The sequence below is a fragment of the Ctenopharyngodon idella genome, chromosome 14 (genome assembly GCF_019924925.1).
Source record: "Ctenopharyngodon idella isolate HZGC_01 chromosome 14, HZGC01, whole genome shotgun sequence".
Taxonomy (NCBI): domain Eukaryota; kingdom Metazoa; phylum Chordata; class Actinopteri; order Cypriniformes; family Xenocyprididae; genus Ctenopharyngodon; species Ctenopharyngodon idella.
The window spans coordinates 10039850-10060110 of record NC_067233.1 but is presented as its reverse complement, the minus strand read 5'-3'; the positions used below and the strand labels follow the sequence as shown (position 1 = coordinate 10060110).

The following is a 20261-nucleotide window of genomic DNA, read 5'->3' as shown; positions in this document are numbered from 1 at the left end:
CATCTAGTTCCCTTTGTTTGTTCCTTGTATTTATATCCCCATGTTTCAGTTGTAGGTTGTCGGTTCTCGGTAACGTTTATGTCAAGTCTCCTGCATATTCCTGTGTTCTGCGTATTCTGAATGAAGACTATTTGAGTATATCTCCTTCCTTGTGTTATTTGACCAGCGCAAACGTGACAATAATATAATATAATATATAAAAATAAATTGAAGCATCTAAGGCCCTGTTTCCACCTGGTATTAAGATGCGTTTTGATCGATTGGATCACAAGTAGATGAGAGAGACACATACCCATTTACACCTGGTATTTTAATCTGTCTCTTTTGTCCACTTTCAACCACTTCTGTCCTGATTTCTTTGAGGGGAGGGTCTATGGGCGGGTAAATGTATGTATTTACCCGCCCATAGACCCGCAAGTCTGTATGTATAGAACCGCGAGACCGGCCAAACAAGGTGAGTGCGTGTTAGAAATCAGGAATGGTGAGATAACATTGTGCTTGGTATGTTTTTCATCTTCAAACCAAACTTGGGTCTTCAATCGACAAAGTTTAAATCCTGTCCGGCTAGTGCGCTTTCCATAATATTTACGTGTTAGGTCAGTAGGCAGTCTTTAGTGGCTGTTCGAACACATTCGACAACATGAGCGTTTCCGTTACGAAAGCAATCCGGTAAAATGCGTTTTTTGACTACCTCTGGAAGTGGTCGAAAATGGACAAGCTCAAACGTTTTACACCCCGTTTACACCTGTATTTAGCGTCATCCACTTGTGATCCGATCGACCAAAACACATCTTAATACCAGGTGGAAGAAGAGGCCATTTTAGCACTATAATGTAATGTATTTTAGAGTGAAAGGAGATATTCAATGTGAAAATGGACAGGAATCAACTGGATTGTAAAAAAGCGGTAATTTTAAACTATAATGTAGCCTAACTATATGAGAGTTTGCTAAAACAATGCCTAAACAGCTATTTGGCAATTGGTCAACATTATCCAACAGATAATTAGCAAAAAAGGGAAGTCATTTCAGAGGAAGTTATTACATTTTGATTAAAGATTAGGATTTCTTTGGAATAATGTGCACCGATGAATCGTCCACAATAAGACCAGGAACTAGCATTAAGACAGTAAATAGGACCCATTTTGATATCATGTTGACTTTAATGATCACTTCAGTTTTGAGTGGATATTTCCAAGTCGTTAGGATGAGATACTGCAGCTCTTAAAGCTTTTTGTTTGGGTCAGGGATGCCCAGATTTATTGTCATTTGCCAACATTAACTTGGACTGTGAGAGAGTGGTAGACTTATGGGACAGAAGCACAAGGGACATGGTGAACTGAAATATGACAATTTTTAAATTGGGTTCCAAAGGGCGTGTGGAGAGCCAGGCACAGGCAGTCACAAAGCGAACGATGGAAAGGAGCAATTAGCCAACAAACCACCCGACATCAGTTACCCCACAAAGACCACATCACAATTCACACCCTGTTGCCTGTCAGATGGAACTGGAGTCAGCCAAACTCATTAGATACACAATCATTCGCACAGACACAATCATCCACTCAGCTACCAGCCACTTACACTGCCTCTGTTTTATTCAGAAAGCTTTTTAGACTTCAAGATTTGTGACAAGCTCAGGGGCAATATGTCTCTTCAGGGCAATTCTGAGATTGTAGTAATACTGGAAAGCATTTAGGAGGCTGATTCTATTGTAATATATGCTACTTTTACCCACTTAGTTAAAACTGTCAGAATAAAAACACTAATAGTAAGTGTGTCTGAGTCATAAAGAGATAAAAGCCTATAACTTATATTATACAAAAGTTTGAGGAGTCTTGGATGCTGACAGGTCAATATAGCATTCCAGCCATGCAAAAATACACAAAATAATCCTGACACAAATTAAACAGGATAGTTGTACTGTTCATTCAATAGACTGTACCGTTGGTACCTTAGTGACAGTCTTTCAGCTGACGAAACACTGAAAAAATGTTTCCAGCGGACAAACAGCAAAGGGAAAACATGGGCTGTGAAAATGAAACGTGACCTAGAACCTTAAGACAGTACAACTTATTTATTAGGCTATACTCATTCCCTCATGCACTCATTTATTCGCATCAAATTAAACATGCTGTCTACCCTGGCAAGGGTCCATAGTGACCGCAAGGATGCGAAACAATTGTTCTGCTGCACAGCACCCACAGAGAACAACTATTAATCTTAGTTTACATGTCAGGGACTATATCTGCAAGTGGAATGATGCCGCTCAATGAATTTACTTATGTTTTAATGAACATTTATGTCCTAATTATCCGCTAAAAGACGCTCTATTGTAAGTCTAAAATGAAAGAACGCAGTATTAGTATGTAGTTATGTGGTCATTAGTGCTGCCACAAATGAAATACTCACTTGTCTGTCATCTCCTGTCCGTTCCAGCAGAGGGAGCTGTTGAGTGCTGCCGGCTCTTTGCTGCACAAAGCTTCTCCGAGACCACTGTAGAACTGACTGAAGCCCCTCAGACCAGAGATAAACTCCCTGCAGCAGACAGAGAGGAAATTGAGAAAGTATGAAAGCAGCAGAAAGAATAAGCCATGTGGACTCAAAGAAAATGAAAATTGAAATTAGATCTGCACAAAGAGGCAAGATTACAAAGAATCAACATCACAAAGATACAGGGATTTATGGTGGAAAATGAGGGGCATGAAGAAAGAAGAGTGAAGAATCAGAAAAATGAAAATGGGGTTGGGGTCAAACGCAGTGTGAAACGTGATCTACTCCATTACATGTCGTTTACTGTCAAGCTAAGTTGATATGAGACGCTTTGACTGATAATTGACATTATGCTGGAGAAGAAACAGCCCACTGTGTTGGCTCTGCCACTCTCATCTGTTCATCAGAGCGAGGGCGAGTGGAACAGTACAGGACAGAGGGGGCAGAAGGCGGCTCAATGTCACTCACACGGCAGGAGATAGAGCCTGTGGTAATGAGCCTCTCTCTGTCACCATCAGCCTGAACACACACCTCAACTAAGAGCACAAATACACAAACACACACTGCATTTCACAACTCATATACACACCTCCACCCAGAATGACTCAGGCGCCCACATATCAGACATGTGCCACCTCAGATCTTTGAATCAGCAACTTAAATTAAAAAGCATATCTTTGATATATTTTGAATAAAATATGATGTAAAATGTAATAAAGTATTCTAAATGGTTTGTAGTATATTTACAATTTATATTGTATATAATTTATATTATGTACATTGCCATTTAAAAGGTTAGGGTTTATTCAATATTATTTTTTTTAAAATACATGCTATTCAGTTTCAACTTTGATCCATTAAAGAATCCTAAAAAAAATTCGGAATTATGGTTTCCACAAATATATTAGGCAACACAACTGTTTTTAACATTGATAATAACAAGAAATGTTTCTTGAGTGCCAAATCAGCATATTAGAATGATTTCTGAAGGATCATGTGACACTGAAGACTGGAGTAATGATGCTGAAAACTCAGCTTTTCCATCACATATACAATATATGCCACTAAATTGTTAAGCTTTTTTGGTCATGTCTTATCTTTGATAGAGAAAGAAGTGGAAGAAAAATGAAGAAGTAGAAAAAAACTTCATAACAGCATTACTCAAACACTCAAAAACTTGGAATAGACTGTTTGAGTTGGTTGGAAGTCCCCTAAAAAAGGTAAGTGAATCTACAGTATACAGACAAAACCATGAAGGATGAGATAGAGCCAGAGGATAAGAAAGAGAGTGTGTGTTTCAGAGGAGCTGAAGTGGGGAGTATATTCAAAGTGCCTTTCAAGGAAAGTCTATTCACTCGGTGGGCATATTTGCAACGCCTCCGGGTAGCTATTTCGGGCATCCAAGACCAAGTCCTATATATTTGAAGGGGGAATCCAGAAGTCTCAAAAACTGCTTGGCGAACTCACAATTAAATAACATATTTCAAATCAGCAACAAAATCTGACATGAACTGTCCTATAAATGTTGTTTCTTATGCTCAAATAGCGTTAAAAAAGCTTATTTTTCGGGCTAGATGAGCCAATGCGCATGTGCAGTCCTAAGCACGAGTCTCAGGTTTCTATGGGAACCAGAGCTTCTAATGGCAGCTGCAGTCACGCAATGACTTTACCAATCAGCAATTGGCTTGTTTACTTAGAAGGAAGGACATATTCCGCCATATTGCGTATTGTAGTTTATCCCATTCATAACTGATAGGAGTGAATCGTCTTTCTATATCTATATTGTGTGGTATATTACAGCATCTTAAAACATTCCACACTAACATCAGAAGATGTGAGCTGTATGAAGAGATGCATGAGAACGGTATTATGGTTAGCTGCAATTTATATTCCTCATATTTATTATTCACTCTATTTATTTTCACAGAATTGACTTACTGTCAATTCTATAGCAGCAATGCTTTGCAGCCTTCTTGCAGTGGAGTGTTTAGAGCACTTGAGAGATTCAAATAAAACAGAAATGTGTGTGTTTTCAGCTGCTGATGGTCATTTTAAGAGTTGAGGGTAAAGAGTAGTCGGGCCATGTTCATGTTTCATTACTGCTGAATACAAGGTCAGCCATTAGAATCAGTGAGGCAATTAAGCTCCAAAAGCATTAAGTACCACTAAAAGTGCTGATTTATTTCAAGTATTCAAAACAGTTTTGTTTGAGAAAAAGACTGAAGTCATTATTTGTTTTCAGCTCAAAATATAGTGTGTCAAGACACAAGGCTCAAGGTTTGCCATCAGAATATTTGGGAACTCAAATGAGTTTTGAGAGCTACGGTGGATGTGAAGTGAATTAATCAAATTTAAGTCTGATCCTCACACAGAGCTATCTACTGTAGGGCCCTATGATTTCTGTGATGCAGAAAATGCAGACAGAATGTACTCATTAAAACAGAATTTACTGTATAACAGAATGTGAGGGAAAGTGGCACAATTTGGATGAATAAGCAGTATATAGTCTCTGTAAATATTATATCACAAAAAGTGCATGTTCTGTGTGTCTTCACACTATATGAAGACACTTCATCTCCAGAGCTGCTCTGAGTGCTCATTTGACCAGCATTTCACCATTCTTTTGATAAAAATTTCATCACATATAGTGTTGTCAAAAGTACCGGTACTTCGGTACCAAGTCGGTACTGAAATTTTGAAAATGTGTTGATACCAGCATTTCTGTAGTACCAGGAGTACAGAGTATCCGGGTATATTCGGTACCCACTGATAGGGCTGTGCCAGTATTTTACGTGAATATGAAACGAGTGAAGCACAAAGCTTTGTTTACAGAAGAAATAGGCTAATAGGTTAGCAATTAAATGTGATATCACAGCCATGGAAATATTTTGGTTCATGCCAAATGAGAGAGGTACGTGAGTCCATATATTTAAGCTTTGTTGGCTTTGTATTCTGTTTTGCAAATCATGATCTGGTCACTCGATTAGCAGAGAATTTAACAATGTTCCATTAGTTAGTCTACTAAACATGGAATCTCTGTTTCTTTTCCCACATCTTCACTCACACAGGGGATTTTAAACGTTTCTTCCTTTCGTTCGTTTTTAGGCCTATTATATTCGCATTCTTTACCGTGGTAAAGTAGAAAAAACACAGTAGGACAGAAACCTTTTTGCTTGCACGTCAGTTTCTATTTAACTCAGTTTGCGCTTGTTATTAGACTTTATAAGGCGTGTCAAGTTTATTTGTATAGCCCGTTTCACACACGCCGGAGATTTTTAGGTTCGCTTTCTCTGGCAGTGCAAAATCAAACATAGCCTGAATGTCTGAAGATAAAACTCGCTCTTCAGACCTTTTACAACAAGTGTCAGTTGCTTGTAACATCAGGAGATAACATGAAGATATTATTAAAGAGAAATGGTCTCTTTCCTGCTCGTGTCCCACATCCCTCTCAAAGAGCATGTTTGTGTGGAAATAAAAAACGAATGTTTTTTAGAATAATACTTAACTTTCTTATTATTTAGGTTACCATTATTTACTGATATTTATTTCATTGTTTTACAGGCTGTAGTGTGTCGTTTCACTCACTGGCGGAATAGCTAAAATATATAAATAATGTTTACATATGCAGGTTTATTTGGCCAAAAAAAAACATTAATTGAAAATGATTTTCCTTCAAACTAACTACATACCTGCAAACTCAAAAGAGGTTAAAAAGGTGTTGTGTACAAACTAAATTGTTGTGGGGGGTCTGGGGGCATCCTCCCCCATGAGAACATTTTTGTGATTTTAATATGTAAACGAAGCGTTTTGATGTACTCTGACAAGAAAATAAATGGAAAAAACAACATTTGATTCAAGTAAAAAAAAAAAAAAAAAAAATTATTGACACTAGGGCTGGGCATTGACACAAATTTCACAATTGGATTCGATTTCGATTCAGGAGCTTGCAATTTGATTTTGATTTGATTACCTTTGATTCAATATTGATTAATTTGGGGCCTATAAGGTTAAGTACATGGTAAATTTCCTCAAAGAAAAAAATATCTCTCAACTAATGCTGTAAACTATACAGGAGTAACAGTTGGTACATCATTATATTATTAAAAGGTTAAAATTAATTGATTTGTAAGCTAAATAAAGAACACAAAGTTTTAAAAAATAACGTTATAATAAAATTTTTTTGATTACTTAATTATGTTTCTACTCATTTTTTAGCCAAAATAAACATTTAAATGGTGGCTGTCATAAAACGGATTTATTCAAACATACATTCAGAACAAAGAAATTTATACAGGTTTGGAACAACTTGAGGGTGAGTAAATGATGACAAAATTTTCATTTTTGGGTGAACTATCCCTTTAAGGTCAAATGTAAGGAAGGGGAGGAGTTTAAGCAGACACAATGATTGGTGAAGTCCTGCATATGTCACCAGAGAGAAGTTTGTTGTTTCACAGGAAGATCCAGATATGACATTTTGATTAAACATTACAAGCCCAAATAAAAATAATAAAAATACAAATGAAAAAAAGAAACATATGCAATCATTCACAATAAGATCAATAACATGCATTTAGAAAATATGAATTTACATTTCATATCGACTGTTACTGTATGAGAAATATTTTTCAAGCTTTCATGTTAACTGACTGCTGTTTCTTTAAATCACTTCATATACAAAATTCAAATTTTGAATTATGACGTTACCTGCGGCGTCCAAAGAGGGTTTCATCGGGATCAAAGTTCACCGGCGGACGGTTGTGGGGCACTGGCGAGGCTGCCACGTGTTCTTTCGACAGCGCCACAGCACGAGACACCCGTGCGGGCGCGTGTGCACATATCCCGCTCACCTGTGAACATGAGAAGATTGGAGGACTAAATGTGATCACTCTTGGACACAGTCCTAGAAGGCATCCAGCTGAGAAAGCAATTAATGAGACAAACTGTCCCTGCAAAACTTCCTTCCCATTCAGCTAATTGTCTGGCTGATGGTGCCGCTTTTGCCTCCTGTTTGTTTGTTTGGGTTTGATGACAATATGATTTACATAACAAAACAAGGCATTGTTGGGTCTGTCAGACACTCTGGCTGAGCTCTTTCAATAATCATAACCCTTTGCAGACGCAGCGAAAGTAAACAAGCCTCTCGTTCCCCTTCTCATGCACGCTAAACGCTATTGTTTTTATACGGGACAACATAATAATACTAATACCCCACTCCCATGCTGGCTGTGTGAGATAATGGAGTCTTGCCATTCTTTCAGGTGCAATAAAAATGCAAATGCCTCTTAATGTTTAGCTTGTGGTTTAATGATTTGTCGCTGGTTTAATTTCCCACGGGAGTTGGTCCAGGGCGTAATTTTGCCATGTAATGCTTGTGGCATATTGTGCCTGCTTGTTCATGAATGAACATGTGTGTGTCTGGGTAAACAGGCTCTGGAATTCTGATGGGATCGAGGACAGGAGATCAATAGTACAAGGACATCTTCATGCGAAAGGGGGCGGCTGCGGGATTGGTCGCTGCGGCTAAACAGACCAAGATAAACTTTTTAACATGTTCTGAAACCTCAGTGGGTGGGGTGATCGGATTCACCCTACAGTCATTCATAAAATTTGCACACACCAACAAATATACCAACAAACTGCTGTTGAGCTAAACGACATGATTATCAGAGTAGATCAATAGAAGCTCTTTCTAGCAAACAGCCCAGGGGAGGGTAAATAGATACTGTTGATGTGTGTGTTTGTGTGTGGAAGAGATTAAGAGAAAGAGCAAAAGACACAGAACTAGACAGAGACAAAAGCGGTACGGCGGAAGATCAGATCAGAGAGTCTTGACACAAATGCAATACTGATGCAACATATTCCAGCACTGCAACACTTTCTACCGTTGTTTTTCTCTGTGGTTCCTTAGGTCACAGGATATCTCACTCAAACCCAAGCTACTCAAAATGTGGAGGTAGCCAAGTTACAATCTACTCTATATACAAATAGCTAGGGTAAGTTTAAAGTGCCTGTTTATTAAAAAAACTGATGTGTAATATTGTTTGTAATACATGTTAAAATAAAAAAAAAACTTCTTATAAAATATGGCCGAAAGTAATCAAAGGAGTGCTATTATTCCGACCAACAACATGACTGATTTTATGTGACTATTCAATAAACAAGAGTACGGCTGTGTGTCCACCAAAGTTTTTTTTCCTGTGGTTAGCGTACTTTTCCAATTGTTTTCAATGGGAGCGCAGCGTATTTTTTAAACTCTAGGAGTGTAACGAGGCGCTGAGTGCCTTTTTCACTTTCAAGTGCTGAACGCTCGCCGTTTTTTACCGGTTGCATCGAGTTGAAGAATGTTCAACTTTGGGTAAAACGCAGCACTCATTACTGTCACTTTTTAGCCAGCCATCCAATCAGTGTGGAGGAGGGGCAGGACAAATACAACACCGACCAACCGCAACATTCTGCTTGTACAACATCAACAGATGACAACAACAAGCATAATAACAGAACAAAATAATTTAAAATGAGACCCAGAGCAAATACTTTACATTGTATTAACATTTATATATAGAAACAAACTATCTGTGAAATGAGATGCTAATAACACTTCCGCAGATATTCCGTATCATAGCAAGCAAAGCGTCTCAAATGAAAAAAAACATTGCTCTGCCGAAGCGCTCTCAAGCGCTCATAGCTAAGTGTTTTCAGCAGAGCTGCTGGCTAAAAACGCTTTGGTGGACACACAGCCTTAATAACGTATGTCTATAATACCTAGAATGATAATGATAAAGATATAGTTTTAAAAATCGTTCTAAATTTAAAAGAATAGCAAAGTAAATTGTGTCCACAACTATAATGATAATGGCAGGGAGAAGCAATATTGTTGGAATCACTTTCTGAGTGATTTTTTGAAGCTGATAAAAGATAAAAACATTGACAGCCAATCTGCTTTAAAGAGCTCATGCATTTAAAACAGCAGATGACAAAACTGTGAATAAACACAACGATATCGTCCGCTGGTGTAAATGCTAATAAAGTTATTGTTATAGTCGTCTTTATAGTTATCGTTCTTGGTGTGAACGTGCCTTTAATGAATAACTTACATTTTAGACACAATATTATCACTTTTTATATTTTTGTTCCACCAGCCAAAATAGTCTTTCTTGTATGAATCAACTTTTTTTTTTAACAAATCGGTTGAATGAAACGTTTTTTTTTTTTTTTTAAATAGTCACTTGCATCATTGCTGAGTGCTTTTGAACAAATCAGTTGAATTAATCATTCACGGATTCACTTATAACAACTGTCACATGCTGCCTCCCTTAAACTCCACTAAAATCTATTTTAGGATGTGTCTCATCATATTAGTACAGTGCTTTCAATAGTTAGTGGTATACCTGTAGTTGCCTCAACTGAATGTACTTGTAAATTTGTTTAGGATGCCTTTGCCGTGGAAAGCAGCTTTATCTTCGGACTGCAAAAACATTTAAACACTTCCCCACCCTCTCCTCTCCTGAGACATGGTGAAGTGTGAGGGTGATCTAGGCGGGAGTAATTTACACTGGAACAGCTCCAAATGATTCTAAGCCAAACTGATGAATTGTGACTTCAATGATTTGGACCAAATGAAAAGAACCGATTCAGAAGAGTCACATTTCCATATTTCTTTAGAAACCAATCAAAGGCAGATGTTATTTGAGAAAGACTATTAACCATCAATTTTAGCCAATTTTCAGCTGCACACCTGACTAATGCCTTGATCAATATAATCAAAGACTCTCCATGTACATAGCCTATATTGCTGTATTTATTTTATAAATGTCATAATGTCTAGATAAATGTTTATTTTATATTACATATACAAATTTTATTATTTTTTATTATTTTACTAATTAATTTGCACCTTATTTTAGTACTATTTTATTGTTACTGTAATGCTGTATATTTTTTTTTTGTCATGAAAAGGAACAAAACCAAACTAGAACACAGAAACTACATTCTCCTGACAGCACATCTTTTTCGCTGGTATATTGTGGGAAAAAATGTAATGTCGTAAAGCTTCACCACTACTTAATAAAAAAGCATTATTACTGAAAATTGAATTGAAAAAATAAAATATAATGAACAATGTTTTAAAGGTGCAGTGTGTAAATTTTAGCAGCATTTAGTGGTGACCCCTCCCTTTCGAAGCACATAGAGAAGCTACGGTGGCCGACACAGGACAAAGATGTCGTCTGAGACAGCAGAATATGAGTCAGCAATGAGGTTTCTTCTTACTTCTAACAAAGAACGGTCTCTGCTTCTAATAAACCAGACGACTACTACCACTACTTCTTCTTCGTGCATATTCAATGTAGTGACGATGCAAGCTGCCTTTAAAAACACCAACGAAGAAGAATAAGAACAATATAGTGATGAAACATGCTCTGTAGAGCAGTTTGTCCATTTAGGGCTGCTGTAGAAACATGCGGCGCAAAATGGCGACTTAACGTAAGGTGACCCGTGGTGTACGTAGATAGAAATGGCTCATTCTAAGGTAATAAAAACATAACGGTTCATTATGTGAGGTCTTTATACACCACTGAAAACGTAGTTATGTATATTATATTGCATTTCTGTCAATAGATCCTCCTAAAATTTACACACTGCACTTTTAATGACATATTGCGGTATTTATTATAAATGATTTATCCGTGCAAATTATTTTTTTTAAATTCACGTACCCTCATAATCTTTACTTAAAAAAAACTTTCCTTCCCTTTTGCAACAACATGTCATCTTTGATGATGAGTTTCCTGGCGTGAGGGCAGGACAACCTGTCACTCACATGACATCACAGCAATGCCAAACTACAACCATCCAATCAATTTTAGATGGAAAAAATCAAGTCCCGCTCTACATTTTTTCCTTATTCGAGAAGCCGTCTCACTCAGATATACATCACAATAAGAAAAAAAAGACTATCACAACTTCCATTTCATGACGACTTTAAACTAACAGCGTAGCTTTTAGCAATGCTACTGCTCAAACCTGGACACATCAAACGCTCTCCTGCGCTCATGTTAACACTCCTGATGAATTCTACACTATCAATGCCAAGCCTGCATGTACACTATCCAATCTAATCCCAGACACCCACACATTCTTCCCCAATGCTCCATGTGGTTTGTGCTCATGGGAAATCATTAGTGGCCAGTCAGAAGCATGGCTCTTTCCTGCTGTAATTTACACTGTGTTGCGGGTCTGTGTCCCTACGGCCTTGATTAATGTGATTGGGTGTGTTTTTCTCTGTGTTAGTGTGTGTATCCAGGCCCTTGGGGAGCTGTGGCACAGCAGTATAGAGTTGGTTTGTGTATGTGAGACTGTGCGTGATTGTTTCTCTCATTAGAGGGGTATTAATATCAGGCGGGCGACAGAGGATGTGCTGGCTAACAGTAACACTGAGATAAGCGGCGTCTCACAGAGAGGCTCTTTAAATATCCAATGCCTTTATCTGTACCTCACACACCCCTGAGCGGAGCATTAGGACACACATACACACACACAAGTGTGCATACACACTCAAGGACAAAAAACAAACACTCTCATACCTCGTTTCCACCAGAACGATTCACATGCACTTCATGACATCAGTGCCCAATGTTAAATACAGATGCCCAATGTTAAATACAATGTTAAATCCTCAGCTGAAACAATGGCCTATCAGTACAGCTGATATACAAAAGGGATCAAATGTGACAGTTAAATGATAAACAAGGCCAAAGTAGACAATGCTAAAAAAAAAAAGAAAAAAAAAAAGCAATAAGTAAAGCAATAAGCCGTTTAAGACCACATGATGAAGTGATCTTTTAAGCAGATGACTTAAAAGAATTTAATTAATTTAATGATTATCAATCTATTAAAATAATCTAAACCCTAATCGAAATATGCTAAAATCCTAAAAAAAATAAAATAAATAATAATAATAAAATAACATGTGAATAATAGAACTTTGAACAACACAGTTCTTATTTAGACACATTATTTTTATTTAATATAAATAAATATTAAACAAATAGTCTTGAGGTAAGTGAGATTTAGTTTAAACTATTAAATGATATTTGATGTTTATTTCAATATTATATTTGTACACTGAATAAAATGTCCAAAAAGGGTGACCTTATTAAATTAAAAAGGTTGGTTTTTTAGGTGCATCCATCTGCAACAGGGAAAATATTTCAAGCATTAAAAAACTTGCATGTTTGACAATAACTTTTACTTACGGAGGCCCTAAAGAGACCTTAAAAAATATACATACTGAAAAAATATACAGACTTTCGCATGCCCATGAGAAACTCATCTCGGGCTCGCTAGAAACTTTCGCTTGTTTGCACATTACAATTTCAGTTTTATGTATACTGTCTATAACATATTTCCTTTGTGTGTCACTGCCATTTTACTATGAAGAAAACGAGAGTATGGATGCGCATGCATTTTTGATCAAATAAATGCAGACTTGGTGAGCATATAAGAGACTTCCTTCAAAACCATTTAAAAAAATCTTACCGACCCCAAACTTTTGAACAGTAGTGTATGTTTTTGATAAGTTTAGATGTCTAGTTAACGTCAGATCTATTTGGAGCTGTCACAATTCCTCACTCATGACTAGCGATGTACAAATGTTTCCCCTCAGGTGTACTGTCTGAGAGTTTTGAGGTGCTATGAGTGAGTGTGAAACAGCACAGGTCTGTTCTGTTCTCGTCCTCAGTGTCAGGTGAGATGTAACTACAGCAAAAGCCTGTACGCACCTCCTCATTTACAGCTGAGAGGTCAGAGGAGGAGGAGCTCCACTCCCTCAGGCACACATTGGCTTCCGGAAAACATATTTCTGCTCACTCCATCACTTTCATGCACCCTAAAAGTATGCTTTTCAATCTTGTTCATTCTCTCTCTCTCTCTCTCTCTCTCTCTCTCTCTCTCTCTCTCTCTTTTGTCGCCATTGCTCCCTCACTTCTGCTCAGTAACTGGTAAAAATAGTGCTTCATAAATCATGCATTCTTTTCCAGAGCAAAGAGAGAGGGGGCACAGTTAAAAATGAGAAATGAGAGAAAGAAAGATCACATTCAATGAGAGGTTTGATGAGTGAGATGTCACACTGCTGGATAGAACATGGCCACGGGGCTCTTCAGACTAAGGTGTAATATCATTGTTTTACAGCAGAATTAGATTCAAGAACAAGAATCATTCTGGAAACTTCTGAAGGTGCTGAAGCCAACAGAATGACAAATGGTCATCAGCCATCAGGACAGACACTGTTGATAGGGTGTAGCTTTTGGTTTAACACTGGTAGGACAGTTTAAAGTCAATCAAATTATACAGATGTCCTGTGAAATTGCTTGTGCTCCTAATCAGTTGTTCATATTTTAAAAGAATATTTATTTAATATGAATAAATATTTTTTTTAAAAATAGTCTTGAAAGTAAATTATTCACTTTTAGACGTCAAAAAGCTTACTGATAAACAAAATTAATATTGATTTAAATATAAAATGTCTAAACAATACAAGAAAAACAAAACAAAAAAAAACAGGAGCCTTCCAAGCATAAATAAAACTTACATGCTTCACAATAACTGTTACTTTAATGTATGAATGCAAATAAAATGTTCATTTTATGAATAAAGACATGTCAAAAACATACAATTATATTAATTTTATAATTTTCTGTATATTACAGTTTGGAGGAAAAAATTTGAATGTTTATACAGTTTGTTAAAAAAAGAAAGGAAATTGTGTCATTAGTTATGTAATATTTGTTTAGGCAGACCCTGTTTGTTTATTATTTAGTTACTTAGTTTAAGATAAGATCAAATTTATCACCAATTTATGCAAAAATCCATGATAAATAATAAATGTATCTGAAGGTTTCCACACATTTTTCTTCAACTGTACATTCTGTCAGCTGTGATTGCTAGAAATATTGCTATAGGGATTATTTGATAGTCTTTTTACTTGGGTAGAGGAATGTCCCTGTCGTCCATATCTCAAATCTACACCCATGTACCTTTGGCTTTAGAGTGGCATTTTGAAATATTTAAAATGTCAGTCCTTGAATTCATTCCTCCATAGACAATCCTATAACAAAGGTTACATCAAGGGAGGGAAATCAGTCACCATGATTTTGGCAAGTAAAACAAGTTTTTGGATCAACAAAAGAATATTCCTGTCCGAAAATTTAGCCCTGACCCTATTCCTACCCCTAAACCTAATCCTACCCATAACTTGTCCCTAAAATCAGGGGAAAATGATAGGCGAATAACACTGATGTAGAAGCACCTAACCCTGGTTGTAAGCCTGAACTTCACATTAACTGTCAACTTGTCCCTCAAATCTGATTGGTTGATTGGAATGTTGTTCCAGGACCAACAAAAATGTTGATCCAGGAACATGTGAAATCACGTTCACCAAAATCAGTCAGTCGGTTCGAATCAGGCCTGAAGAAGGCACTTGACAGCCAACTGACAGACAAACACATGCTCAAAAACCATCTTTGGCCTTATTGGCCATTCTCCCTTTTATCTGGGTCAACAGCTGTTGATCACCGAGAAGGGTGAAAAAAAGAGGATGAGTGAGGGGAAAGAACACAAAACCCCTTTTCTTCAGCACTGTTTCCTTGAAAAGAAAAACGCAAGCAAAAAGACTCACAGATAATCACACACCGGAGTGAAGACTGCCATAAATGTCATGAAGTTTCTGATTGATTCTCAACAAAAGCTGAGCTCTATAGTCGTGGAACTCAACCAAGGGCTTCACTGTTTGTGAAGCTTGAGCTTTCAAAATTCAGAGTGTGGAAAGGTCACACACCTACACATGTGCTCTAACCATCAGTGTTGGAGTGTAGATAAAAGCATCTTTTCAGTAGTGTGATGTTAGTTCAGCTGTTTTCAAAGTAGTGTAGTATATTTTGTAGTAAGTAGAAGTGGAACATAACATCCTACAATGCTGTTACATAGAATTTTCTACAATAATCAACATGCTCTCTGTCATGTTTCATACAAACTCATGAATCAGTTTGTTTGATTCAAAAAATGATTCACTCATGTAGTGCAGGGAAGTTCAGTTTATTTGGGTGGTTCAAAGGAATCTGTTCAAAATGATTCCCTACATATACATTTACAATATTTACATCTTTTTTTGTAGCAAAATATTATATTTTGTAGCAAAATATAACACAAAAGATGATATTTTGAAGAATGTTGGTAATCAAACAGTTGATAGTCCATTGATGATCCAAAACCATTGACTTTCATAGTAGGAAAAATAAATACTATGGAAATCAATGGGGTCCATCAACTGTCAAATATTTTGTGTTCAACAGAAGAAAGCAACTCTTGCCGGTTTGGATCAACTTGAGGGTGAGTAAATGATGACAGAATTTTCATTTTTGGGTGAACTATCACTTTAAGTCCTCTTAATAAATAATAAATCTAACCACCTCAAGTAATGTTTTTTCTAGGAAATTGTTTGGAAATTTTATTCGCGTCCAGTTTGTGTTTATGTGATGAATATAAATACATGGATGGAAACCCAGCTAGTGGTAACCTTAAACTTGAGACACACTCTTTCTCCGTCACATGCACTGTCCTGTTATTAAGCAATAAAGTACAGAACCAGTTTCACGAGCATCAGTGTCAATGGCACTTTACGCTGAAGGACGCATTACCATATATATGGAGGTCTGGGTGAACATACAAACACCTGTATTGAGTAAACACAGACTTTAATATCGCATCTCTCCCAGATATCCAGAGAATGGACTGACTTGAACGTTTCTAGAGCACATATATTTAGCAACAGAGACATATGCAAGAGAGATTTGGACATTAGATATTAACAGCCTATGGCAATGTGTAGTGAGGTTATTTTTACATGTTCACACTGTAACGCTTTAACGTGAGGTTACATGGCCAAAAAGTATAAGATGTAATAGTTCCTCTAGGACCCTGCTGTTAAAACTTCACAGGAGCCCCATCAAGCAGCTCGATTACCCCTTCAGGAATAAATAGCATGTTCATATTCCTCTTATCAAAGGCCTCTCTGATCTCCACAAATACTGCATGATCCAAACACAACCACAGTCATAAACACACTTACACACACCCACACTATACCGGCGAATCGAAGGTGGAGTATTTTACACATTGCGGAGGAGGGGATAAGTTTAGATTGCGCTTTGATGAATAATGTGAGTGCATTTCGCTGCAGTAAGCGAGTGTGTGAGTGTCTTACGCCAACGGGAAGCTGGGTGTTAAAGTGGAAAGTTTAGTAAGTCGTCCCCGTTATGCAAAAGCAGAACAAGCTCCACCATTGCTCACATTCAATATTTCATGAGCACTTGCCCTCCTGATCTCGCTAACATACGCTAGCAACTGGAGTGTGTTATTGCTGTTTAAACTTCTCCTGCCCCCGTAAAAGGGCCATCAGTGAGAAAGGTTTGTCGGTTCCTGGAATGCTAGGAAATAAGTGTTCAGGTAAAAATGTTTTAGAGTGTTCTTACGCAAGCACCAGCCAGATGAACGCATCCGAAATGCTTAACGAAGGGAAACGAGGGGAGAATTGTGCACTCTTCCACAAATAAACACCTATCCTGTGACAAACTTACTCTGATTCATTTGTAACACTGCAACTTTTGTGGTTATTGAAATGTTTCTACTCAAAGTTATGTGGTGATGGAAAGAAATGTGAGATGGAAGGAAAAATTATATCTCAATGCTTTTGCATTTCCTCGCAAAACGTTTGCATTCTGTCACAAAAGTATTGCGTTCCGCAAGAAGCTGCATTCTCTTTGCATAGTTTTTCTATCCACTTCATATGATTCCCATCACCAGTTTTGCGTTCACCTGCAAAGTTTTGCAAGTGAACACATAAGCACTGAAATATAATTTTCCCTCTCATCCAATTTTTTCTCTATCACAAGTCCCTTTAGGGTAGTTCTTTGAAAGCAGTTTTGAAAAGTTTTGAAAAATGCATGTGTATATGCTAAGATGATTTTTTGGAGAACCACACATTTAAAAAAAAAAATAATAATAATAATAACTTAAAGGGTTAGTTGACCCAAAAATGGCTGTCTGCCAGAAGCTAGTTATTATAGTTAATAAAGTTTTAAATATGGATTTTTTTTTTCTCTTCAGAACACCTTTATTAACCCCCTGGAGCTGTGTGGAGTACTTTCACGATAGATGGATGGATGGATTTTTTTGGCTTCAAAATCAGGACCCCCATTCACTGCCATTATAAAGCTTGGAAGAGCCAGGATATTTTTAAATATATCTCTGATTGTGTTCGTCTGAAAGAAGATAGTCATATACACCTTGAATGGCTTGAGGGTGAGTAATTCATGTGGTAATTTTCATTTTTGGGTGAACTATCCCTTTAATGGCATGGTTTTACAGATAAGGCTTAGATTAAGCAAGGGTTAGGCCTTAGTTCACTTAAAAATATTTATTATTAAAATAATTTAAGTCAAATAAATAGTTAATTGTTACATATACACATTATGTGCTTTGTTATCTGATAAATATAAACAAATTTTACCAAATTTTATAGCCTAATTATAGGGTTGCATTTACCCCACCATTAAAAAGACAGAAAAGTCATTAAAAAGTCTGTGTAAACACACTGTTTGCAATAATTGTTTTACATTTATTTATTGAATCATTAATGTAACAATTAAGGAATGGGAATTGTTATAAAGAACTGGAATTGTGCCATGTTAGACAGACAGATGATCACTGTAGCTTGACTACGCAAAAACGCACTGTAGCTCGACTATAACTCTGCATGTAAATGTACTTACTGAAATAGGTGTCCTGATAGCATTTTTTTATTTTATTTTGATAGCCCTAGGCTACCAATCAGCCAATCAGAAATGTAGCCAATCAAAAATCCCTGTGAGTCATTTCACTCATTCAGGTCTGCTGACATTGGGTTTGCTGACATGTCTTTAGAGGTTGAGAATTTGGAGACGGAGTTAGCAAAATGGCTGAAGTTAGCAAAATGGTTGGAATCGCCTACAGCGCTCAAATTCATGGTTTCTGAGACCATGTGCCACTCACCTGTGCGCTGACTTTGCTTTTAGCCGCCACAGCTTGTTTGAGAGCCTGTCTGATAATGACATGCAGTCTGAGTACCACGGCCTCGATGTCCTGCTCTCCCTTCATGGCAGTGGCGAGCGACCCCAGTTCCTCCACATATGCCTTCCAGTGAGGCTGCACCTCCGCCGCTCCCCCTAGACACGCTCCCATGGTGCTGACGCACAAAGGGCGGCACGGCCGGGCCTCCAGCAGGCCTTGACAGTGAGGGCAGTACCAGAGCTTTAGCAGCGAGCGCCCGCAGTCCCTGCCCGCCCGCAGGTGCTGGGTGGTGTTGACCACTTCAATGCCCAGGTTCAGCGCTTGCAGGAACACCCGAGTGGCCAGGAGTGAGCGAGACAGCCGGGTCATCATCATCTTAGGAAACGACCCAAATGCAGAGGTTCCCCGCCAAGCCCCACGGAGACAATCTTCCGAGATGCCCGTCACCGCCCCGTTGCCAAGAAGACGCCGGTAGGTGAGAGGAAAAAGGCGGGAGAAGAAGGTGGAGACCATGTCGTTTACATTAGCATCTGAGCCCAGGATGTAGAGAGACATGTCCAGGAATAACTGTGTTACGGCTCCGCTGGCTCCAGCCCCCAAACCTGCAAAATCCTCCCGTATCAGCGTCAGAGTGGAATTACGACCCAGACGGAGCACCATGTCAAAAGCCTCTGAAAAAAGACAGAAAGAAAGAGATGAATAGAAGGGTGATGACAGAATACAACAACTCTCAGAAAATACGGTACAAAAGCTGTCACTTGGGCAGTAACTTTAGGGGACTTAAGGTGTAAATAAGGGGTAAATAAGGTACAAAGGTGTACCTTTTGAAGGGGGGATCACCTCTGTCACAGCTTTGGTTAATTTTTTTCTCAAGAGTATACTAAACTTTTTGAGAGTTGCACCATTCGATTTAGTTGAAACATAATCCTAAGTATACATTTTACAGAAGCCTCAGACCAGGAATAAGGCTTAGGCCAAAATGGCAGACAATTGGATTACATCAATGAGCTTGTGTTCTGTGTGATAGACTTAAGTCCTTTAGACACATACAATGATTTTGTCATTTACGCTCATTTACATTTTAAGAGAGAGAACATTATATGAATAAATGACTTCTTAGGGCGTTTTCACACGTCTCATTTGGAGTGCTTGTTTTGGAAACTTCTGCATTCTAGTGCAACTCTAAGTAACCATGAACCAGCTAATGGTCTTCAGGATTACTAGAAATTTCCAAACAGGTGTGCTGGAGAAGGTTGGAGTTGAACTCTGCAGGAAGGTTGATTTTCCGGGAGCAAGTTTAGACTCCCCTGATCTAACACATCAAATCTATTCATTGACACTCTTAAAATTTTCAATGAAAATGAAATGAAAAGACGCAATAATCCACAGAATCTCTTCCTCACAGACACAGACACAATTTTAATCCCTGAAAGACGATAAACAGTGAGAAAAAAGAAGAAAGAATTAAAGCTTCCTCTCCAGATGAAATCCACAATGTCCTTTTAAAACAACAAGGGTGCTTTTCAAGAGCCTTATAGCTTTAAAAGGCGTTCATTCATCCGTGCAGGATGCTGTGAGAGAGATGCTGAGATTTTCAGAAAACAGAGCACAAAGAGAAGAGACATAATCAGTAGCATCTGAAAGCTCTCAGTGAAGCTTTATCAGCACG

At 37.8% G+C, this 20261-nt stretch overlaps 1 protein-coding gene across 3 annotated transcripts in view; it reads right to left on the bottom strand.

Moving 5' to 3' along the window:
• Window positions 1-20261, bottom strand: part of gpc3 (glypican 3) — a 146158-nt gene that overhangs the window by 51567 nt on the left and 74330 nt on the right. For all 3 annotated transcript variants that reach the window (XM_051860405.1, XM_051860407.1, XM_051860406.1), the window contains 3 exons: window positions 18575-19263; window positions 7196-7338; window positions 2411-2536 (listed from right to left, as the gene is read on the bottom strand). In XM_051860405.1, coding sequence (XP_051716365.1) covers window positions 2411-2536; window positions 7196-7338; window positions 18575-19263 — 958 coding nt within the window. The remainder of the gene's footprint in view (window positions 1-2410; window positions 2537-7195; window positions 7339-18574; window positions 19264-20261) is intronic.